General features: G+C 29.0%; 3 protein-coding genes across 5 annotated transcripts; 1 reads left to right on the top strand and 2 right to left on the bottom strand.

Annotated features, from left to right (window-relative positions):
- The first annotated feature begins 3,379 nt into the window (after positions 1-3,379).
- LOC100164356 (putative WEB family protein At1g65010, chloroplastic) lies at positions 3,380-13,744 on the top strand. 3 transcript variants are annotated; one of them, XM_016805851.2, is made up of 30 exons: positions 3,380-3,671; positions 3,851-4,243; positions 4,308-4,427; positions 4,496-4,557; positions 4,633-5,006; positions 5,987-6,081; positions 6,162-6,333; positions 6,413-6,537; positions 6,595-6,768; positions 6,827-7,069; positions 7,143-7,238; positions 7,301-7,404; positions 7,468-7,660; positions 7,718-7,924; positions 7,980-8,132; positions 8,203-8,277; positions 8,370-8,606; positions 8,679-9,501; positions 9,581-9,645; positions 10,193-10,344; positions 10,407-10,551; positions 10,649-10,813; positions 10,885-11,007; positions 11,074-11,211; positions 12,237-12,338; positions 12,410-12,568; positions 12,641-12,802; positions 12,870-12,944; positions 13,016-13,233; positions 13,301-13,744. In XM_016805851.2, exons 2-30 carry the CDS (start codon positions 3,866-3,868, stop codon positions 13,443-13,445), a joined length of 5,280 nt encoding a protein of 1,759 aa, XP_016661340.1. In that variant the 5' UTR covers positions 3,380-3,671; positions 3,851-3,865; the 3' UTR covers positions 13,446-13,744. The 3 variants fall into 3 exon arrangements, with proteins under 3 accessions (XP_016661340.1, XP_008184805.2, XP_029346451.1); XM_008186583.3 differs by having other exon boundaries at positions 3,386-3,782; XM_029490591.1 differs by having other exon boundaries at positions 3,399-3,558.
- Positions 13,676-20,069, bottom strand: LOC100575315 (trichohyalin-like). Its single transcript, XM_008186584.3, has 9 exons — positions 19,664-20,069; positions 19,354-19,548; positions 19,075-19,259; positions 18,884-19,004; positions 18,612-18,782; positions 17,881-18,002; positions 16,497-16,740; positions 13,911-14,084; positions 13,676-13,841 (listed from the first exon to the last, which is right to left on the bottom strand). The coding sequence occupies exons 1-9, from the start codon at positions 19,937-19,939 to the stop codon at positions 13,740-13,742; spliced, it is 1,590 nt and encodes a 529-aa protein (XP_008184806.3). The 5' UTR covers positions 19,940-20,069; the 3' UTR covers positions 13,676-13,739.
- A 996-nt stretch (positions 20,070-21,065) lies between these two features.
- Positions 21,066-23,939, bottom strand: LOC100168437 (spermidine synthase). The gene is made up of 5 exons (XM_001948398.5): positions 23,659-23,939; positions 22,357-22,534; positions 21,907-22,274; positions 21,589-21,824; positions 21,066-21,509 (listed from the first exon to the last, which is right to left on the bottom strand). Exons 2-5 carry the CDS (start codon positions 22,482-22,484, stop codon positions 21,363-21,365), a joined length of 879 nt encoding a protein of 292 aa, XP_001948433.1. The 5' UTR covers positions 22,485-22,534; positions 23,659-23,939; the 3' UTR covers positions 21,066-21,362.
- Positions 23,940-24,175: the final 236 nt, after the last annotated feature.

Raw genomic sequence — 24,175 nt, 5'->3', positions numbered from 1 at the left:
CCCGTTTTACAATCATAGTTTAAACCTCGGTTCAGGGACTGGAACCTCACCGAAACCCTTATTTAAATTAATTTAAAAACCAGAACCTTATCGGAACCGATACTTTTACCTGACACATTGTTTTACATAAGTAAAAAACCAAATCAGGTAACAATTTTTTTATTTTTTAAGAACCAAAAAGAAACCGAAACCTAAATGTTAGTTTTTCTGGGAATCGAAACCAAAATTTTAGTTTTACTAGGAACCGAATAGGAACCGGAACCGTAAAAATCATCAAAGTTCCAGTCCCTGCTTCGGTTACGCTCAGAGGCGGACTTACCATTTTTCCGCCCCTAGGCATTACAACACCAGCGCCCCGTACATTGGCGTGCTCCCATGGTGGGGGGGGAGTAATGCCCCATGAACTAAAACAAAACTATAAAAATTGTATTTAGGTATTTTTATATTTATACATACCAACTAAACAAATAAATATTGATACAATTTGCATAGGTACATTTGTACACTTGTACAATAATTAAATCATTTTGCGCCTTAATTTATCTGAGCACTCTAATCTCTATAATCTTAATCGATTAGCAAATTTCTGAGCAGTATGCAGTAGCAGTATGCACTATACAGGAGTCGGGCGACAGTACCAGCGTCGCGCGTCGTAATGATATTTATTATTATTAATTACTTTATCAAGACACCTGATTTCCAGAATTAATTTCAGTATTCTAATATTGTGGTGCCGGGTGCGGGGTGAGGTGGGTCATTCCACTAAGCACTGTGCGATCTGTCCCCCACCTAGCTAGTAGAGCGGCTATATACAATGTAGTAACGTACTCGGCGGCTCGAGGCAGTATATTTTACCGCCTTGGCTGGCGTTTTGCGCATGCGCCATTCACAATATTGTACGTGTTTACGCCGCACACCCGCCGTTTACCATCTCCCATGCATTAACATAGGCAACGCCGGCAACTGCCTCGTCGAGTGTCGATGTCAAAGCTCTAGCGGTGGCCAGTGGCGTAGCGAACTTTAAATCATATGGAAGCAAACAAATTATTTATGACCTACCCCACCCAACTCCAACTGATGTATACGATACTCATATGCTCAAATAGGGGGTTGGGGTAGCACCCAAAATAAAGTTCAAAGACTGACCGTGTGTGTGTGGGCTTTATGAGGTTATGACCCACCACCACCCCCTAGAAACCAGAAGCAATTGCTTCTGAAAAAAATGATTCGCTACGCCACTGGCGGTGGCAGCGCGCTTGTCGCAGGATTAAACTCATACGGCAAGGTTATTATAGCTTATAAATTAAACGTTACTGCGACGTGACTACGTGAGCCATTCTCCAGTTTCATGCAAGTTGTATACGAAAGAAAATTAATATAAAATATAAATTTAGGTAAATAGAATTATTAAATTATGAAAAACTAAAAAGTAAAAATTAACTAAAATATTGCGCCCTAGGCCAGTGCCTTGGTGGCCTATGGGTAAATCCGCCCCTGGTTACGCTTAACCAACTGATTTTACCAGTCGAATTCCGCGGTTTAACATTAGTTTAACTATATTGTAATAAGGTCCCTTAATGTGTTGACTTTATTTGCACGTCACCGATCAATACAATAATCATGCAATATAAGGTTATCGATGAACTGAGCATCCAAAAAAATAGAAAACGGGATTTTGTTTGTATTATAAAGCAATTTTTTTTGTTTATCGTATTAAACACGGGATTTTCGTTAATATGAATTTATAATAAACGCTATTAGGTACTAAACAATTTGTGTTAATTCTTATTTCACCATGATCCACACCAATCTTAACAAGTTAGGGGATTTTAAAAATGTATTTTATATTAGTATTTATTGAATGTACCTAGTATTATATATTTCATCCCCCACTATCAAAATTCCTAAATACGCCACTGCCTATAGTGTATACAGAAGACGTATACGGTATACATATTATATCTTATCCAAAATAACTAAGTGGGACTGATAAAGCTAAATTAACATTAATTAAGACATTAATAAGTGCCGTTCTTACAATGTCCGGTTAAATAATTCTGCCGGTAATAAAATAAGTCAGTTAGCGTAAACCGACAATTTACCGGATATTCTAAGAACGGTCCTAAGTGATATTGAGCAATTGACTTACAACTTACCAGCGAGCGCATAAAGCTACTAAAATGTTAACCACATGTTATGCAAACTCTATAAAAAAAATTGATCACAACAATTTACTAGGGGAAAATTGACCCCTACGTGGTTGACGTCCATATAAGCCCCCTAGATCTAAGCCTGATACAGCCTTCATACATCATAGATATAATATAAGAATAAGATATTTAGATATTAATTATTAGTAGGCTTGAAATAAAGGACAATATATCTTTTTTTATTTTATTATGCGGAGTTCTAAATTCTAAAAATCTTATCGTTGTGATTATAGACTACCTATATAACCATTAGTGTCATATTTTTATGTCATTGCTTTTACGTATATTTTTATTTTTGGTTAATGCCTTTCAGTCATCCTTGCGACCTCAGCCGTCCAGCTATTTTACATTTTTTGATTTTCATAATATGACCCAAATATTACCATTATATTGTTCTGTGGACTGTGATATGACAGACTGTAGTAGTAGTCCCCAGAATCATGGGTAAAAATCACGGAGTAAGATAATAATATAATATATATCCACAGACTTTTATAGTTTTATACATAGACCTTTTACTGAGTAAAAGGTCTATGGTTTTATAGATCTATACTACACTAGATAAGGAACTCCTATACAAATATAATTTACATTGTTACAACTTACAAGTGAAGCTCAGCTGTGGACGGCCGCCATTTTCTCAGTTGGAAAAACATTTCATTTATTATACAAAATGTATTAGGAATAAAATCGTTTTTAATGGTAAAATAAAATAGTAAAATATGTAAAATGATTTATACAAAATATTTTTTCTTTTCAAACTACAAGTTTAGAAATTATAAAATACAATACAAAATAAATCACAATTAATCTTATTTGTCATATATAATACCTACCATACAATTTCCAACCGACCTTGAAGCTTCAAAGTTCAACTCATGACAGAAATTCGTTATAACTTATATTATAGTACTATTAGTACTACAAAGAAATCTGTGTACCTATATCAGTAACTGTTAATGGTCCATCCATAGACAAGTATATAAAATATATATGGGTCCATCGTAAAATTTAAAATCTAAAAACGAGGGGTGATGAATATATTATTATAGTGGTGTCTTCCATGATGTAAATATATTCATCCATTGCTGACAGTTATACTTTTGTTATTAGCAACGGTGATAACTGATAAGAGATAAAACATTTTGTTGTGAAATTTTAAATAGTACTGTTAAATTATTAGACAAAATAATTATCAACGTTTTATAATAATTTTAATTCCTCGAATCAGTTGAGTTCAAAGTCTAAACTGTATTAATTGCCTTTAATTCTTTGTTGTCGACCTTTATTGTTTTAAATGTAGTACATTTTTGGACTTTTGTGTTGAATCTTTTCAAACTTTTAAAATGTAATTTTTAACATCATAAGTCTGTTTCATCTGAACTTTATTTTGTATTTTTTTATACTGATGACTTACTAATAAGTATAAATTATGATGGCTATTATTTACAACTAATTTGGGTAATATTTTATCGAACATAAATCACGTTAAAATGAGTATCAAAATTAAGTTTGCTCCAAATAATAAATTAATTCTAAAGTAATTTTATGTTGCCGTAGTGATTTTTGTTTGTATGCAATTCATATTTTTTTTTTTATCATTTCTTGAAGCCAGTGTTATAGATTATTTTTGTTTTCAGACAAAATTAAGCAACATGGAATTAGAATCGGTACATGATGCTTATAAAAAAGAATTAGAACGAGTATGTGAAAAGCACCAAATTGAACTAGATGAAAATGAACAACGACATCGAAATGAGATACAACGCTTGTGTGGTGAAAATTCATCTGAAATATCTAATCTTAAACTGAATCTTAAATCTTTATTTGAAACTGAATTGGAAACAATCAAGAATAATCATGAACGTGAAATTTGTGAATTAAAAGAACAATTTGAGAGACGTTTGAATGATCTTAAGGATTGTGACTTAGATACATTAACAAAACGTATTGAAGATGATATAACAAAAACTCATGCAAAACATAAGAAGATAGTTTCATATTTAGTAAATGAAATATACAAACTTAAAAAAGTATTATTTCTTTTATATAGATACCAATTTATTACAAATTATTACAACTATTTTTTTATTTCAGACAATTATAAGTTCTTCTTTTGACGATGTTGACCGATTTTCATCTATAGATTCTTTTGATCCAAAGTTGTTTCAAAACAATCTAAATGGACATGATGCAGATATTGAAACTTCAGACTATGTAAGCTTAAAAATATATATATATATATAATATTGATAGTTTGTCTGATGATATGTCTGTATTTTTAGGTATTATCCCAGGATAGTATTGATATGCAAATCAAAGATCTTGAAGACATTGTCCAAGAGAGGTAAATTATAATAATTATATTTGCTTTTATACATGTTTTTTTAAATTTATAAAACAAAATAAAATACAATTTTAGAGACGATTTGCGTTCTGTAGCAACTACCCTCCGTCAATTGTCCAAATACTTGTGCTCTTTTCTACTAACTAAACAAGAAGAGTTAAACAACTCGATTGTAGAGCGTATGAATGGGATGGAATGTGGTGGAGTTTTAAGAGGCAGTGGTGATAGGAATGTCATTGAATCAACTGATAATTGTGAAAAACCTGTTAATGAAATTAGAAGTTCAAGAAGAGTACATTTCATACCAAACATTGAGGAGATTGTATCATTAATTGACGAACATTCTGTATTAGCTGATTTTACTACTGAAGGAACTAGTGAAGAACATAATCATTTAGAATTGAATACATGTTTAAAGAAGCTAAACGAAGAAGCTGCTGCATTATCTGGTATGTTGAGTACCTATATTCTATGGGCAATGTAGTTTATCTCATAAAATTTTTCATTACCAAGTGTTTTTTTCAACTCATAAAATTACTGTTTTGGCCAAGGAAAGGGGGCATTGTAACATAAATAATAAAAAAAAATATGATTCAATTTTTAACTAGGTTTAACAACTTAATATGTTTTCCTCAATGTTTTCTGTCTATTTTGTACGCATTGACTAACGTTGCATACCTATGTATTTTTTATAAATTAATAGATAGTACAGAACTATAATAAGTAATATTATGTTATTGTATGTAGTATTGTACACTTTTTCTGTTTGTATTTCAAAATTTAGTTTATACAGGGTTATTTACCTAGCATGTTCGATATAATATATTATATCCATGACCATGTCAAGTTATTTCATCGACAAAATGAATAGTTCAAAAGCTGATCAAAATAATTTTAATGCTCATAACTCAAAAGTCAAAAGGAATAAATAATGCTCAAAAGTTATAGGAGCTAAGACACTAAATAAATAAAATTTAAACAAAAAAATCTAAAATACGCAAATAAAATATTTCAAAAAATTGTTTATAGAATAAATAAAAAATAAAAATTTGATTCATGGAAAACTGATTGCTGGTTGGATGCAAAATATGTTTCTAAAATGATCATCCATGTTTCTGAGTTTTCACTGTTATAAAAAAAAATATTAAATAAAAACCCTTTCTAGCTTAAATTTGAGTTAGGCTTGAAAATTCTATATAGACGAGGCAATATTTATTTTTAACTACATTGCCCATCTAAATCGGTAATGTTTACATTGTTCAATAATCCACTTAACCCATAATATATTAATATGCATAATAATGTATAAAATATTTTAGAGGATTAAATGCTATTAAATGCTGTATAAAAATTCAAATTTTCAGGATACGCCTTTTTAAATAGTACTACTTTATTCATTTATTTTAATTTTGTTTTCATATTTTATTAGATGTAATAAATAATGAACAAAATTTACTATGTACAAATTCAGATGATATATGTCATAAAAGATTTTTTGATAAAGAAATTGAATATTACAAAAAAGTAAGTATTTTCTCATACCAAATTTCTTTATTGGTGATTAATGTATTCAAATAATTCTTTATATTAATTATTTTACTTAGGAACTTGAAAATCAGAAGTCAGATTATAAAAAATTATTTATGGAAACTTCTGCACTTGAACAAGAAAATATATCATTGAAAGAGCAACTTGAAAAGGAAAGTTCCTCTGTTAATGATATAAAACAAGACAATGATATTGACAATGACAATTTAATATTATTAAAAAAAAAAGGTACTAAATAGTTTATAAAAAAACAAAATAATATCATAATAAAAATAAATTTTAATTAAATCATAAAAATATGTTATAGCGCAAGAATTAATTAAAAATTACAATGATTGGCCTAATTTACAAGTTTTATTTGATGAATTTTCTGCCGAATATATCAAAATCATTGAAAGCATTAAAAATGATAAAGATGATCTTGCTCAACAAGTTAGTTTTCCTAAACTATTAACAACTACAAAATAAACGTTATTTATTTTTTTATAGTTAGTTGTAGCAGATAGGCGACTAAAGTCATCACAAAAGTTTATAAAAGATCAAATAGCTGAACGTGAAGTTGAAAGAGAAGAATTTGATAATAAATTGGAGACATTAAAATGCCAATTGAAAGAAAGAGAAAGAGAAAAAGAATCACTGGATACTGAAGATCTTAGATCACATGTATTTTTATTTTAAATATGTTTTAAATTCCTTCTATAAAAACTTTTATTTTTTTTAGACAGAACAGGTGGTGACTGAAGCCGAAGAACGGTACATTAAGTTGGAGAATAGATGTTTAAGGACTGAAGAACTATTAAATACTTCGAAACTTGAGATACTATCATTAAAGAATATAATTCTTAACCAGGAAACTAGATTAGAACATTTTATAAAAAATGAAAGTTCTCAAAAAAATTCAATTAATCAACTAACAAATATGTTAGAAGAGGAACAAAATAATCAACAAGATATGCTTACTGAAGTAAATTTAATATATTTTATATAAACATCATATTTATTTTTAAATCTTTAAGCAAAAATTTATTTATTTATAGTTAAACCGGTTGAAAAATTTATTAGAAGAACAAATTCAAAGTGATTGTCATGAATTTGCTGATATTGAAATTGTTATTAATAAAATTAGACTGCAGGTATGAGACAGTCAATTTGTTTAAATATTTCTTTTTATTGTATTACACTATTCTTGTTTTAGTTAAAAGATATTGAAAAAACCATTTCTAAAAGAATTAAAGATCTTGATACTTTTTGGGTTACTGAAGAATGTGGTTCACCAATGTCTGAAGATATTTCTGTTGCGTAAGTTTTAGGTATATTAAAGTTTTTAACTTCTCACGTAAAATAATTTATTTTTTCCATCAGAGAACGGTGTGAACTACCCAGTAAAATAAGTATTGAGAAAAATAGTTCCCCTGCTCGTATAGTTGCAACATTAGATGATGTATTCATTAGATTACAAGAGCGTTTAAACAGACTTTTCAAATCAGAAGATGCTATTTTTAAGCATGAATCCGATCAACAAAACATAGTTAATAAGCTCAATAAACAAATAAAAGTAAAACCAATTTTTCATATATAATAAAAAAAATATATTAACCTTTATTTACTTTAGAGCTTAGAATCTGAAGTAGATATGTTAAGAACACGATTAGCTGAAAAGAGTGATCAATTAACTACTGCTAAAATGAAAATTGATGAACTTAGAGTATTAAAAAATGACAACGTTCATTTGGCCACTTCACAGTTACAAGAAAAACTTCAAAAAGTTACTATAGAAAACAAGCAATGCTCTCAAGTTATGGAAGAACAAAATCATGAGGTGCGTATAATGATGAAATAATGTTAATTTTTGACTTACTAATTAAAATATTTAGATAAAAACTTTAAAAGATTCAACAAAATATTTTAAGAACATGCTATCTGCTTATGAAACAAAACTTGCTGAAAAAGAAAATATTGATCCTAATACAATTAATAATCTTGAGTCAAAAGTTGTACATCTTGCTGAAGAAAACATTAATTTACAAGTATTTATTATTATTGGTTCCGTTTAACTTAGAATAAAAGTTAATAAAATTGTATTTATTTTTTATCAAGATTGAATTAGCTAATAAAATATCTCAAATAGAAGCATTATCTACCCAGATTAATAGTTTACAAATTAAAGAGTTGGTATGTAGCAATGCAATAGTATCTTAATGATTGTATTTGTTAATTATCTTTAATAATTATTTGTTTATCATCTACTTCAATTTTTTTTACAGAATCAAAATGCCGGGAATAAACAAAATTATAGTGTTTCTAAAAGTATTGGAACTGACATGCACATAAGTGAAAATGAACAAATGCGCCGGGTGATTCCTAATGAATCCAATACTTTACCTTCTTTACAAATGTCTTACCATCATCAAGATGTTTCTATTCGTGAGCCATCAATTATAAATTTAAGTCTTCCCTCTCAGATTACTAAAGAAAATACAAATATCCACAGTTCTATATCTGTAAGAATAATATTTTACGTTATTTTAAATATTTGTGTGTTGACATTATACATGATTTATTAAATTAATTAGGAGGACTTAAAATCAGCACTTGCCAATACAAAATTGGAGTTGGAAGAAAAAAATGCTCTAATAAAAGTAATGGAAAAGGATACAGAACGTATGGATCAACAACTTAAAGAATTAAAAGAATCTATAAAAATGTTGAATTTAGAAAAAATTGCTCTTGAGGATCATAATCATACTTTAGTAAAAAATGAAACTATTTTAACAGACAAGTTAAACGATGCATTAACACAACTTGATAAAAAGCAAGAAACATTGGCTGAACTTGAAACATTAGGTGTAAAGTTGAGAGCTGAAATTCAACCATTAGTTTATATGAAAGATATTTTGGAAAAAAAAATTTCGGCAATTAAGGATTGTAATAAATTACAATTAGAGAGGATAGAGTGCTTAGAAAATATGAATGAAGAACTTTTAAATGAATGTGATCACTTTAAAAAAAATCAAAAGGATTTAGAAGAAATTAAATCCTTACAACAGGATAATTGGACATTAAAAAATGAACTATTAAATACTGAAAAGTTCAAAGTAGAAGTTGCTGAAAAATTGGAAGAATTGAAAAATGAGTACGATTCTTTGAAAAGTAAAAATCTAGCTCTGGTAGATGATATTGAAAATTTAAAACTGGATAAATATCGCTTAAAAAATGAACTGGAAAAGAATGAAGAGTTGCATGCTGATGAGTTAGTCGGATATCAAAATTTATTAGCTGAAGAACAAAATAAAAAGCATCAAATTAATATGGAATTATTGAAGACTATTGAGGAATTAACTAGTCAAGCTTCAGAACAACAACAATTGATGTCTGGTATACAAGAGAATAAGGAATGTAAGCTAATCATATTTTTTGTGCTATCATGTCCTAAGTTATGTAGAAATATTAAATGTTTATTAATATCTGATTTCAGTGGAAGTTACATGTACATTTTCAGATTTTGGTTCAGAAAACTTCACCTCTAACATGAGTAACCAAGTAAGGTTTATAACTTTTTTTTTATTTGTATATATGAACGAGTTCCCATACCTCATGACTACTAGACTACTCAGTATATCTTAGGCATCTCTATACTTCTTTTTATTTTTCCCTCCTTAATGGCGCTGTTGACACTTCTGATCTACTCGCATTAATCTCAATTTGTCATACAACCCATCACATGAGAAACCACTATTTTTTTTTATAATGAATCATATTTGGTGTGGTCACAACTGGGGCAGACTTATGGGGAAGAGATGTGGCGGTAATTGAGCTTTTCAAAGATTTAATTACAGTCAAATCTTTAGTGTACTTTATATATCACTCATAAATATTCTTAATCACCAAGTCACCCCCTACTTAAACAAGCTTCAAATTTTTCCAGAACAATCTTTATTATTTTTTGAATATAAAAATGATAAGTGTCCAGTATCTTAAAAAAAAAAAGGACCCCATCCCACCCCTCAATATTTTTCTTAGTCACGGCTTTGCATATAGTGCCAAATAAATATATTTAATTAAAATGTTTATTTTTAATTAAATTTAGCTTAAAGATAACGTAAAAGTTCTTGAAATTGATCTTGAAAATGAACGGAAAAAAACTACTGGATACCAAATAATTATTGAAAACAAAGATGCTGAAATTGAGCATTTGAATGCTATTAAAAAATGTCAAGAAATTAAAATTGCTGATTATATGTAAGACGTATACATTTAATAATACACAATTATAACTAGTTATCTCATTATTTTCTTTGTAGGCATAGAATACAAGTTGAATCGGATACAAATACCAAATTGGAATTAACTTTGGCAAAATTAGAAAATCATATTAAAGAATTAGAAAACAAGATTGAAATCTTCAAAGCCAAAGAACTACATCAAACAAATGATAATTTAGTAGAGGTAATATTATTCATAGGTTGTAAATTGTATTATAACTATAAGTTTACCTCCATATAATGTATAATATTTATTAATTCTTATACATAACTTTCTTTAGAAACTGGAAAATGACTTAGTAAAAGTATTGGATACAAATGAAATGTTAGATAAAGAATTGACTAGAATTTTAGACATTAAAGAAGAAACTGACCAACACTTAATTGAAGCCTATAAAAAAATTGCTGAGCTTGAAACTAATAAAAATCAAATTTCACTTTTATTGGTATTTATATAAACTAATATTTAAAAAGATTTTGTTACTAGTAAAGTGTATGTTTTGTCAAAAATATTTAGGAACAACTAGAAAGTAAAAATAAAATTATTGAGGCATTTAAACATCAACTGGACAATGCAGAAATTGCAATGAAAGATCAACAAGCAAGAAGTGATAAAGATAAACGGTCATTAGAGCTAAAGGTATTAAAATAGAATTTACATTATTTGCTTTAATATATTTTTTATGAAAATCATTTTAATTTATAGCTTTTAGACCTAAAAAAAGAACTTAAGGAGAGTAAACAGAAGTATCAAGAAATAGTAAATGATTTTGAAATTATGAAGAACTATGTAATTAAAAAAGAAAAAAATACTGAAGGTATACAATTGATTTCTGAAAAGAATGTAAGTATTGTTTTACTTAAAATTGTGAACTCAAATTACCTACGCTAAATAAACTTACCCTATCTTATTTTAAAATGTATTTATTTCCTTTTTTTGTGCAAATTATTAGTCTGAATCATAATAGTTATATTTTACTCCTTTTATCACCTTAATTATGGTATGATTAAACTATAGAGTGTTTCATAACAACTGCGACTCAACACTAACACACTTCGTGGCGGTTTTATCTCAAACTAGAATCGAAAAATGTGTAAAATATTTGTTATCATTTTTAAATTTGCCGCACATTATTACGTGCTAGTTTTAGAACCCTAATGAAAGAACACCACGAGGCATGATAGCGTCGAGTCGCAGTTGTTATGAAACGCACTATATATTAAAATCTGTTATAAATGTATTAAATATTATAAATGGTATGAAAAAACGAGAATTTTGTTACCCTCAATGTAATATTCTAATTATTAATATTTATAAGTTATAAATTTAAAAAATTTTAACTGATTTAGGGAGTTACAGCTTTTATAGTTAATAATATTTTCAATTTTGTTATTTACTTACTCTTTTACTTAATAATTTGATACAACCAATTCATATATAAATTTAAAAACTAAAAATGACCTATTTTGAATAATATTCTAATATACTTTACTGTCTCAAATAAGAGTAACCTCAGGTAGTAACCGATTTTCTTTCTGTTAAGTCAGAACTACACGCCTAGGTAAATCTGTTGTCGTCTGTTTTCATATCTAACCTCGTTTCATGGGAGTGCCGTATTTGGCGGCTAGTCATGCGCAATATCCTACCTCCTGAGGTTACTCTTATTTAAGATAGAGTAAAGGTTTGAATGTTTTTAGTGGTTTAGTTTAGGCATGAAATGACGGTAGGTAAATTTAAGTATATATGGTTGGCAGGCTGGGGTTTTTGAGTGTAATTACTATGAGATGTACTATTCATTATAAGTTATTAGTTATTACAGAAACTTGAGTTAACTTTTACATAATGTTAAAGAAAATTTATGATTTTAGGATAACTTGGTATTAAAATTGGATGGTGCAGAAAAAACTGCAACTGAATGGAAGAAAAAATATAATGACTTGCTAAATGAGAACTGTGAAATAAAACATAAAGTAAAGTAACATTAACACTTAAATTTGATTAAATGTTATTATTTAGCAACAAATTTTTATTTATTTATTAGTTTGAAAGTCTGGATGCTGAATGCAGTCATTTGCAAAACAAAATTACAGAGTTGCAGAACAAGCTTACGTTAAGTGATCATTATAAAAACAGATTAAAGATTGATATTCAAGACATAACTACACCTGCAGACTTGGAGCTAAAACACTCAAAATTAATTGTAACTATCTATTTTGTACATCTGACATATTTAATTATTTATTAACGTAAATAATACTTTTTAATAATATAGCTCAATTTGGAAACTGAAAATGTGTCATTAACTAGAAAACTGACAGAGACGAGAGAAAAGTACAATAAGTGTAGAGCTCATCTAGAGGACATAAAGACAATGTTAACAAGTCAAAATTTAAAAAATATTGTCCAGGAAAACATGGAACTTTGCAATACAAGAGTAACACATTTATAAATAATGAGTATATATTATATTGTATAATTTTGATTAATTTTTAATTTATTAGGATAAATTACAAAATGAAGTTATGGAATTAAAATGTTGTAATCAAGATTTAAATAGAAAATTATTTGAAAAAAAGGTAGTAGCTATTTTATATTTTATTTTATCATGTGAAAACATAATTCTATGAACTGTATTTATATACTGTAGGTTGAAAACAATTGGCCTGTAGTTGGTAATCAACACATTACACGAGTAGAAGCTCTCTACCATTCGTTGGTATGGCAAAAGATGTACCTGGTAAAGTTGGCCAGAGGCAAAGATAAGTTGCTTAGATTTATCATTCAAGAATGGCCCGACTTAGATAATAGTATTGTAAAAACAATGATGCAAAGAATATGTGCCAAGAGAAAGATGTCCAAGTTTAAGTGAATACAAAAACAATTTTTTTTTTTGTATTTATTGAAGGTATATTAATTCAGTTACTTTTTCTAGAATTGTAGCTATTAGTCTAATAGCAATTCATCGTATGAGACTGATAGCTGTGAAACACATACAACCCAAAATTGATCTCACACAGTCTCAACTTGACTTAACACATTATAATTTACCGAAAAAAATGCCATGGATTAAGTGTTAAGTTATATGATGTTTCTCATCTGGTGCCATTATAATTAGTAGATTTATATGTATACATATAATTTTATTATAGTTTTTTGTGGTACAAATTTTTTTATACATTGATCATTTTTAAGTATTTAGTATAGGATTTTTACGTGTAATTAATCATACATATGTCTTTATTGTGATATTTTTAATAACTAGTTAATAATATTTTTAAAAGAAAAGACTTGAAAAATGTGCCTTCTATTTATTTTTTTATATATATTTTTACAATTGGCATGTTTAATTACATATTTTTTTAAAATTATTACTAAATATGGCGTATTATTCTTGATGTATAGATTGGACCTTTTGGAATTTTTTTTGATACCTTATCATCATTAATGCATAGATTGTTCTTTTCGAGGTAATCCTAAAAATTGAATACATATTTTTTTTTTTAAACATTTCTCATTGTGACTAAATGTCAAATAATACTGACTTTCACTGTTTTAAGCAATGGCACTACTGGATTTCCAACTAATATCTTCTTCTCAATCACATTTTTGGTATATGCAATGAATTCTTCATCTTCTCTCTGCCACTGGCGTTCAAATGCTGCGTGGCGATCTATATCAGCCTGTCTATTCGCCAATAATGCAATCCTTTTATCGTTCTACTCCAAAATAACAAATTTAAGATATAATTGTCATATTCTTTAATATTCGTAAAAAAAAAAATATATCATACTTAATTTAATTTTAAACACTACTTTCAATGTTACTTATGAATGAGTGATCTACCATCTACCGAAGAAAAAATGAAATAATAATCTTTCAATAATAAATATTTAATTTATGTTATGAAGAAAATTAACAAGTAGAAAAAAGCTATTCATTTTAGATAAAATCAAGTTGGTGAGTTAACCAAATTGTGAATAAGAACGGGAGCTATTTTACTATTTGGTGTTGTTTGATGTATATATCACTAATAGGCAGGGCCAGTCTATGATTAGTCTATAGATAATGTAGTCATCGTTTTATAAAATATATTGATTTTTCTTGATTATATTATTTTAGATTCTGAGTGGAACGATGTTTAATACTGCAATAGCTGAAAAACTGCAGTTTGGTTATAGATGAATATGAATGATGATATTAGTAAAATGGTAACGCTTATGATTTATGACTTATAAATTATAATGCCTGTATTAGATTTGGCATTTAGGATAAATGAATAATACACGGTAGGTACAACTATTGTCATTATATAGACAACATACTTACTACTTGTGTCTAGAACCATTTAATATTTTAAAACTTATTAGTTACCTAAATGCGTTAATAAATATTAGTATGTATTTGACTAATGTGATACAAACTGCCTATGTGGCTATGTCTACAATATAAAAAAAATGTATACAAATATGTAGTAGCAAGAAAACATTTATAAGGCTACATTTTTTTGGTGAAATGTCCTAATCATTTGAGGTTGACTAGTTTGCGAGAGGAAGATACACCAACTTAAACCTTTTGGGACTTTAGAAATTCAGAAGAGACTGACAGATTTATAAATTATAATAAACAGTTATAACATGTACAAATAATAGATTAATAGAAAATAATATAATATAGATACATAAGTAGGTATGTACTTGACAAAGAAATAATAGGTACAATATTTTTAAAGCTTCTGTGGACGATAGACATATAGTAACATACTATATAATAATATGTTTAATATGAAAATTGGTCCACGATAGAGGGATATAGAATCGCAATGTCACAACAGGTGAACTAGCATAATTCGATAGTGGAAAGGCCAAGTAATGTAACCCTCAAATTGATTAAAATCAAAGTTGTAACTAAATATGATAAAACACGAAAATACACATTTTTTCCAAGTAACATGTAACTGTGTAAGCCCCAAATTCTATGCTAAACTCAAGCTAATTTTACTTAAGAATACTGTACCCAACCCACAACAGCAACAGAATCGATTAAATAAAATTAATAATAGGTCAGTTATGAAATAATGTAACTCACTTACGACTTACCCACCATTGTTTTGTAATGTACAATTAACATAACACTAAAAAGCTCATATCTTAACCCACAATATTTCAAATTTCAATACAGGTAAAATACTGTAATTCTTACAGTGGTGCAGAAACTATTTTTCATGGGGGAGGGGGGGTGGCAAAACATATCAGTATATCACACCTAACAACTATTATATATTTATTTGTGATTTATAACAGAAAACCTTTCTTAATATTTTATTATTTTAATGTTGATATACGAGGTAGTATACGTATATACGTATACGTATACGTAGGTAGTATGTTATAGTATAAGAACTATATAAATGTATTGATAAATTTATAAATTTATATATTGAAATTTGAAACAAAACATAAACATATTTACTTTATACCTGAAGTTATAATCAAAAGTAACAATATATAAGTAAAAAATACTTAATAATTTATTATGTATTATATTGTAATAATACATAATAAATCGATAATAATAATATTATTATGCACATTCATACATTCATAAAAATGAGACCAATTTTGAATACGTAAACGTATAAATTAAACGTCATTTACGATTGTATATCCTTTAATTTTAATGTAGTAGGGGAGGGGGCAAAAGTATACTTTTTGATTATATCTGAGGAGTCAATTGTCCCCTCTGTCACCCCTTTCTCCAACGCCACTGAACTCTTAACCCCCTTTACTTTCAAGTTTCAATAGCATAATGACTTATTTGAAAAATAATTCCTCACTTTTAAATGTATAAGTTATTGATTAAAATACGTGTTTAACGATTTATAAATCAAATTTTACCTTCTTCGGATAATTTTTAACAAAACTATTAATATTTTAATCTCTTCTATGAAATTGCATTTTTGGGGATTACATAATCACTATTAGCCTTTCCACCATCGATTATTAATCAGGAAACATAGTGGAGGATAGGATTCCTTGTGACAGTTCAGAACTAAGGTCTTTCACTGCTACTAAAACCGTTACGCTAAGAAGAAAGAAAAAAAAAGTAAATACATTTATAAATATACTCACACACTGTTTTTCGAGCTGCTCCCGAAACCGGTTGGCATTTTCTGTTCGCGTTCGCGCGCGTAAGTCCGCAAATTCGGTCAACAACCTTTTTTCACGTTCGCGTCTGTGCATCTCCGATCGAAGGTCCTGTGCCGATAGCTCCCGTCGCCGGCAGATCTCCTCTTCCCATAGCCTGTTGCCGATCTCCACGTGTTCTATTCTCTTATTGGCCAGCTCTCTATTTCTGCGCTCTACTTCTCGATACCTGCAATCGGTGCGTACCAAAAACAAAAAACTGATGACATAGCTGTAATCCTCCCCAAAAAATATATCGAAACCCATAATATATTACAAAAATTTTAATTTTAAACAGTGTATTACAATGAACACACCAAACACATATATACGTGTATTACGTGAATAGATTTGTTTTTCAGGGAGATGTACCTATAGGCAATAATCCGTTAAAATCTGTATACACCTTATGGGTCTCGGTGCCAGTTTTTCAAATTTTCCACAATTATATAAAATTTGAAAATTAAATTTTATATTTTAGTTGCCACCTCGACTATAAGACTTTTCCACTTACCTATCTACTACCCGATACCTATTTAGTGGGAGTTGATAGGGTGTATTATATCGAAAAAAATGACTTTAACTAAAAATAACTCTCAAGCTTTGCAGAATTGTCGGATTTTGATGAATATTTTTTTATCTAAAAAAAGAAGACAGGCCGCATCGATCTCTGATTTTGTATTTTATTTCAAATAATTGTATAAAAAAATTTGTAAAAAAATGATTTTTATCTTGTATTTTTTTAGACATTTCATAAAGTTTGAGAATAAAATATTGAAAAACACAGATCGATGCGGGCTGTAGAACATTTCCTTCTAGCAATTAAAAAAAAGAATTATGAAATTTGGTTGATTTTACAAAGCGGTACCGTTAGTCCCGCAGAGTGTATTTTTGAAGACAAAATGACGTCGATACCGGGCGCCTTAAGGTAAAAACAATTTTGTATATAATATGCATTACTGCGTTATTGATGCTATATTATGATTTATGCCGTTTATAGTGCTTATTGACATTTCTGATTGCATTTCATACCACTTTTTATGCGAAAATGTTTAATACACATGTAAGCAGATGTGACAGGTATAATATATGCTGCAGGAAATTGTAAAATATACATAATTAATTACTCGTCACTGGTCACTCGTCAGTACCTACAACTTACTGGTGATGGTGTAATACTGCAGTCGTGTATCTACCAAAGCAATCAATATAATTTAAAGTAGGTATACTGCAATACCACAGTATCTTAACACAAATACAAAGACGCGAAGGAGATTATTTTTCAGACTTTCTCACACTTGCAGCGAATGCTGCTAGAACATTTTCTGACCGTTTTTCTTGCGCTTCTACGGCGTCCAGCACATCAGACTCTGCCCACCCGTTTTGCTTCGTGGGCCAAGCCGCCGATTTCGTCCTCATCTCCTCCAATGCCAATTGTTTGACCTCCACAAGCTGCCCAAACAGAATAGGATCGAACTTTAGAGTGAATGATAATTATTGTTCACATGGTTTATTGTGCACCGCCGTCATGCACATAGGCGAAAATGGGGGGTAAGCCCCCCCCCCTTCAAAAAAAAAAACCTAGGACATACAATTTTAAAATGCTATATTGCAATGGTTTGCTTACCTTTAATATATTCAGCCCCCCCCCCCCCCGAGTCAAAAGTTGAAATTTCGCCTATGGTCATGCAGAACAACGTACGTGTTAATTGAATCCTATAGGCCCTAGCCCTAGGATGGTGCATGTTATTTTGTTTTATATAATTAAGGTGTATCTAAAAGGATTTAATGTGCGTATATCACATATTACTATTTTGGACGACAGAAGTATAATATACATTTTGAATTTTCCCTGTATAGTCTACTATAATAATATATGTAGATCCTTCAGCATTCTTTTATTCAAAAAACGTCGAGTTTTAATATGATCAGTTTTATTCTTGTGATTTTTACGATCTGATATTCGTCAAGAAACAATAATGGTTTTTTCCCCAATCTATAATATTATGCACCTGATGCAATGTGCGTTATTGATAATCATATTAAATCCGAAGACATTACTTCTATTTCTTTTAGTCTCCGCGCTCTGGCTAACGTTTTCTTTGTCTCCGCCATTATGGTAGTGACCATATCCTCTTCCCATTCCTCCGTCTCGCGCACGTCGTCTCCGCTGGTTATCATTATGCGGTTGTCCTCTATATCTTTTTGCAGTTTTTCCTTTGCTAACCGTGCCTATATAATATGTTGTCCACACACCGTTAAAAATACATAATCGTTATAAAAAAACTATTCATATAGGAATCGTCGAATTATCACACTAATAAACCTCTTACCTCGGCAGCGGCCTTTTCTCGAGCCTCCTTGATTTCTTCGGCTATTTTTTGTAATTCCACTTTACCAGACTCACGCTCCGCAGTCTGTTCGTCGCTCCTCTTATCACCACGTTCCTTTAGCCTGTAATTTATTTACATATTGATAATTTTATGACAAGACTCTCGGTCTATAGCCCACAAAATTACATTACTCTTTTAATAAAATTTCAGCTTTAGATCTTTTTAGCTCGTTGTTTTTTTGTTTTTCGTCCACTCTGTGTTTTCTATACCGTTCCGCTTCCTTGTTTTGTTCTTGAGCCGTCTCGAGATCTTTTTGCATCTTCCTTTCCCTCTCAGCTTCGTTAAACTTTAATTGTATTGCCCTCTCTTTGAACACCTGAAAAATCAAGTCAGTCACCAGCACACATGACAATTAATTCTATGCTACGTTTGATTTTATTAATATTAATTGTGGCAATCATCGTAATAACTTCAGAATGCTGCAGAGCTCTATAGAACGTTTTCGTTGCGTCTCTCTCTTCGAATTTCAGTTTACACGCTTTCTCGATGATCCTGTTCCTGGCCTCTTGTGCCTCGCGCTTCATCTCCTCGTCCCTCTGCTGCCGTTTGGCTTCCAACTCGGACAGCGCCTTCCGTTTTTGTTCCAAAAGTTTTTTGGTTTTGTTCTGTACACACGCGTTAATGTCATTTTCGATTCATATGTCATTATATAGGTAAGTAATGTATACTCAGCTTATTAGCAGTTACAATGTTACAACGTTTAAATCCAAACCCGCTAACCAGTTCTGTGTTGTCCCAACCGTCCACCATCTTTTTTGATGTTTCTCGGCGCATCTCTTTCAATCGCTTGCTGGTTTCCACCGCTTCCTCTTCATCTATTTTTTTCGTTAGAATTTTTCCCAGTCTTTTCCATTCCTTGTTGGATATTAAAAGCGCACGATTACTAGGGTTTCGGTGGCCAATGTAAACGATTTCCATATTTAGACTTTTGTGAATAATAAAGTATTGGCTCAGAAGGATTTGTGTCGAGAAAGTTTGTTGCCTATAGCGTTGCATGTTTAAAAAAAGATCATTGATTGCGTACACCTTTGGTCGTCAATGACAACAAACAAAATATGCTTAAAAAAAATCTGTTAGTCAATTGACAACCGAGTTGAACCCTATATTCCACACCAGACTAAACTTCAAAGTTCAAGTTCCTTGAATATATCCGAGATTTCGTTGGATTTTATTTTAGATAGTAAATAAATAAATTAAGTAAAATAAAATCACGGAATGGTCTAACGGTGTCTAACAAAACGAGCTCAAACATTTTTTACTTAGGAAAAATAATGCTAACCTAACCTAACCTAACCTAAAGTTGTGCTGTTGGTGTAATGTTGGCGCATAAAAAGGTCTTATGACATAAATAAAAACCAACAATGACCAACAAATTTGTTTGATATATTATGTATGTGTCTGTTATGGTTGTGTTGTCATAACGTTATGAAGGTGATTTTTTTATGCACCTACCCTTACAAAACTTTAAAATAAAAGTAATTATTAAATAAATAGTAGCACAGTTAATAATTAATATAATATCATATTAATATATGAACACTTAAATAAACTCCTAAAAATAAGACTATTTTCTTTAGATCCTTCTGTCAGCATTTCTTGACCTTTGTCACACATTTTATTTGCCTTTTTGGCAATATTTTTTTTTTTTTGTAATAATTGAATGCCAATATTAATTTTATGTTAAATACATTATTTATCAAAATTAATTTCAACAATATTTTAAAAAATATTAATAATGTTTGTGAGATAGGAACACCCTTGAAACTACAAAAATAAAATACTTAAGCATCACTTTGAGTGCCGTCCCATACTAATACGATTCATAAAATATAATTTTAAATATTTTAAGGGGTAATTATTCTTTTTCAACAAATAGATCATGTACTGGTCGTCTACACATTGATCACGATTTGTGAATATTTAAATTTTTAGATTAAAGATTGTCAACTTATTGTCGCCTGGTGGCCGGGCAATACATTTTATTAGACTTGGTTGCAGGGTGATATCAAACATATAAATGTGATATAACTCAATAAACAAACAAAATAACTAAACACTTGAACAATTGAAAATTATCTATTGTAATATACACCTGATATAAAAAAATAAAATAAAGTATCAATTTTTTTTTTTTTTTATTATTATTTATTTTGTAATTCAATATTATTAATACTAACATATGAGAATCAATTAATTTAATAATACATAGTTTAGATTGATCACATGTGGTTAGGATACAAAATAGAATAACAATGCAATTAAAAAAAAAAAAAGCTAAAAGCTACAATTTAATACTATTTGATGTATAATAAATATTAAATAAGTTTAAATGGGTAATTTAATTACAAGCATAACAATAAAGTGACATCAGACAAAATTAAGTCTATAAATGTAGTAATATTGAATGAATAAAACAATATTAACAATTAATATGTGGAATAATCATACGAGCAAACCTAGGAATACTAAATGAAGCAGAATGTACATCTGGTGAGTAATGCTTGAGTTTGTGTTTATTCATTTCTTCTAGTGTGAAACTATATGCTGGTATTTTGAAATTTACTAGCTGAAATAGCATGAAAAATAAATCATGATTAAATTAATAAATAATAATTTATAAAATTGTATGGATAATCTTTTCTAACCTCATTGTCTGTAGCCAAAATGAAACTGATGTTTCCAGTTGGATAAGATGGGATAGATATAGTGGCTAGAGTGACCTTTTTAAAGTTTGCTGAACAGTCTTTGGACAATCTGATCATTGTATCCTGATCTTCTTTTATCCAAATTGATCCAACTTGGGAACATATGATACCACCAGGTTTTAATGATCTTTTCAATGATTCGATATAAGTTTTCTGAAATAATGACTCATTTGGACCTTAAAAAAAATCATTTGAATTGCAACATTATATAACTTGTTAAAATAAAATTGTTATCTAATAAAAAGAAAAAGGACTTACCAACGGGGTCTGAAGAGTCTGTTATGATGATGTCAAATCGTTGGGCATTGTTTTTCATAAACTCAAACCCGTCTTCAATATGCAGTGTAACCTTGTCGTGTTTAAATCCACAAGCCATAAATGGTAAATATTGTTCTGAAAGTTTCACTACTCTTTCATCAATTTCAACAACATCAACGCTAAGAACTTTTGGATGTTTAACAGTTTCACGTGCAACACCACCATCGCCACCACCCACCACCAAAACTCTTTCTGGATTAGGATGGCTACAAAGTGGCAAGAAACTTATCATCTCTTGGTATGAAAATTCATCAAACTCTGTACATTGGATTATATTATCCAAAATTAAAGCTTTTCCAAATGATTTACTAATAACAAAAATAAAGTAGATATAGTTATCAATAGCTTTGTATTGTATATAATCTGCCGTATAATCAAACGGATACTTACGTTTGCAACACCATTATATCTTGATACGGGGATTTTTCTTTATGAAGGACTTCTTCTACTTGTAATGAAAGTCCAGCACCTGGCCATGTATCGGACTCAGTGAACCAACCTTGTTGTAAGTGATCCATTATGTTTAGCTTAATTTCTTGATCATAAGTAGAGTAAGGATGTTGATGACCTAAAAATCACACAAAAATACCCTTAAAAAAAAAATGCATTTCCCTAAAAACTCCAAAAAATGACCAAAAAATCTACTTCAATAAGTGAAAAAATCTAATTTAAAAATAATAATTTTTATTGTTGATATGGGTGTGATAACGGGCATCAGAGTAGTTTAAAATATGAATTGTAATATAAATACCTATACATTTAAATGTTAAGAATTATATAAAATTATTAAAATGTTTGACATATGTGTGAAAAAGCACTTGTTTTATAAATGTATAACATGCAAATGATAAATCTAATCGGTACATTTATTAATAATAATATTATTTTTTTGAATATTTACAAATTTTCTTTAAAATCTAAAATTTAAAAAAATGTGCCCCCACATTGTATAAAAACTACAAAAAATGACTTAATTATGAGGAAATTACGTAAAAATGTAAACATATTACGTTAAAAAACAAAAAAAAATGCATTTATAGCTAAAAAGGTGTAAAAATTCAAAATAAAATTAATATATTCAGAATCAAGGAAACATGAAACAAATTTTTAACTAAGATAGCATTGTATATAAAATTAAAGGGAAAAAATGCAGCCCTTAACATCTCTAACAATAATTATAAGTCTAACAAAAAATGTTTGGTGAAATTTAAAAGGTATCTTATATAAAAGTACAAAAAAAAAAAAAAAAACCGATGAAATAATAGTCTGGTAAAAAATACAATATTTATAAATTTTATAATAGCATAAAAGATAGGTACACAAGAATTATTATTTTTAAATTAACTCGTCATGTAGAAATTAACATTTAACTTGTACCTACTTTAGCTTTTTTAAAAATGCCTATAAACATAGCTAAACAAATAAATATAATCATATAAAAATATTTTTAAAAAATAATACCAATTTGGTATTCGTGAAATTTTATTCCATTAAACTTCTTTAGGCCAGATCTTTTTTCTGGGATTAACATTAGACATATTATAAAAAAAACAATTTTTTTTTCATTTTAATCTTATTGATAAGTTATGAATATATATTTAACATTGATAAAACAATTAAAATAATTAATACATATTTACTCTATTAATTATCTATATTATTTATATTTTTATTCCGTAAACGTTTAACTACCTATATTCCAAATTTCCAAAACGAGAATTAATTGTAAAATTTCTTCGACCGAGTTATCCGATCCGCAGTTGTGTTCAGTGGATTACGATAGCGAATTGATCTAAATGTTACGAGTCAATAACTCCGATTATCGATCAAACACAATATTAAACTCTTTAAACTGTGAATTTAATGAAGATCTACGGACTACGACTGTTGAGCGTTTAAACTTTAAGCTGAACTATTATTTATTTTTTAAAACATTTGCAATGTCCAATTGTTCAAATAACATGTGTTTTTTTAAAATTGTTTATCGTACTGATAACGGTTACGCAGCGTTAATCGTTATCATAATCTCGATGTTTTCATCATTTGTCATGGTTGTCATCCTGTCAAGGTGGATTTATAAATATATAAATATATATAATAGTAGTATCGCAGATTATAATATTATAATTATTATTTTTATATTATACATAGAAAATAAGTCTATGCTATTATATTATAATTTTATATAATCTATGGTAGTATCAAATCA

The sequence above is a fragment of the Acyrthosiphon pisum genome, chromosome A2 (assembly GCF_005508785.2).
Source record: "Acyrthosiphon pisum isolate AL4f chromosome A2, pea_aphid_22Mar2018_4r6ur, whole genome shotgun sequence".
NCBI lineage: Eukaryota > Metazoa > Arthropoda > Insecta > Hemiptera > Aphididae > Acyrthosiphon > Acyrthosiphon pisum.
Note: the sequence above shows the minus strand (reverse complement) of the source record. Positions and strands in the feature narration are given on the sequence as shown.

What these genes read in the sequence shown, in the direction of transcription:
- LOC100164356 (XM_016805851.2), top strand. Translation starts at nt 3,866, where the DNA reads ATGGAATTAGAATCGGTACATGATGCTTATAAAAAAGAATTAGAACGA. An exon ending in ATATTGAAACTTCAGACTAT is followed by an intron (nt 4,428 to 4,495) that starts GTAAGCTTAAAA and finishes CTGTATTTTTAG; the next exon opens with GTATTATCCCAGGATAGTAT. An exon ending in AGAAGCTGCTGCATTATCTG is followed by an intron (nt 5,007 to 5,986) that starts GTATGTTGAGTA and finishes ATATTTTATTAG; the next exon opens with ATGTAATAAATAATGAACAA.
- LOC100575315 (XM_008186584.3), bottom strand. Translation starts at nt 19,939, where the DNA reads ATGCAACGCTATAGGCAACAAACTTTCTCGACACAAATCCTTCTGAGC. An exon ending in GCTGAAATTTTATTAAAAGA is followed by an intron (nt 19,005 to 19,074) that starts GTAATGTAATTT and finishes AATAAATTACAG; the next exon opens with GCTAAAGGAACGTGGTGATA. An exon ending in GTAGAAGCGCAAGAAAAACG is followed by an intron (nt 16,741 to 17,880) that starts GTCAGAAAATGT and finishes CACCGATTGCAG; the next exon opens with GTATCGAGAAGTAGAGCGCA.
- LOC100168437 (XM_001948398.5), bottom strand. Translation starts at nt 22,484, where the DNA reads ATGGATCACTTACAACAAGGTTGGTTCACTGAGTCCGATACATGGCCA. An exon ending in AGACTCTTCAGACCCCGTTG is followed by an intron (nt 21,825 to 21,906) that starts GTAAGTCCTTTT and finishes ATTTTTTTTAAG; the next exon opens with GTCCAAATGAGTCATTATTT. An exon ending in TTTTGGCTACAGACAATGAG is followed by an intron (nt 21,510 to 21,588) that starts GTTAGAAAAGAT and finishes ATGCTATTTCAG; the next exon opens with CTAGTAAATTTCAAAATACC.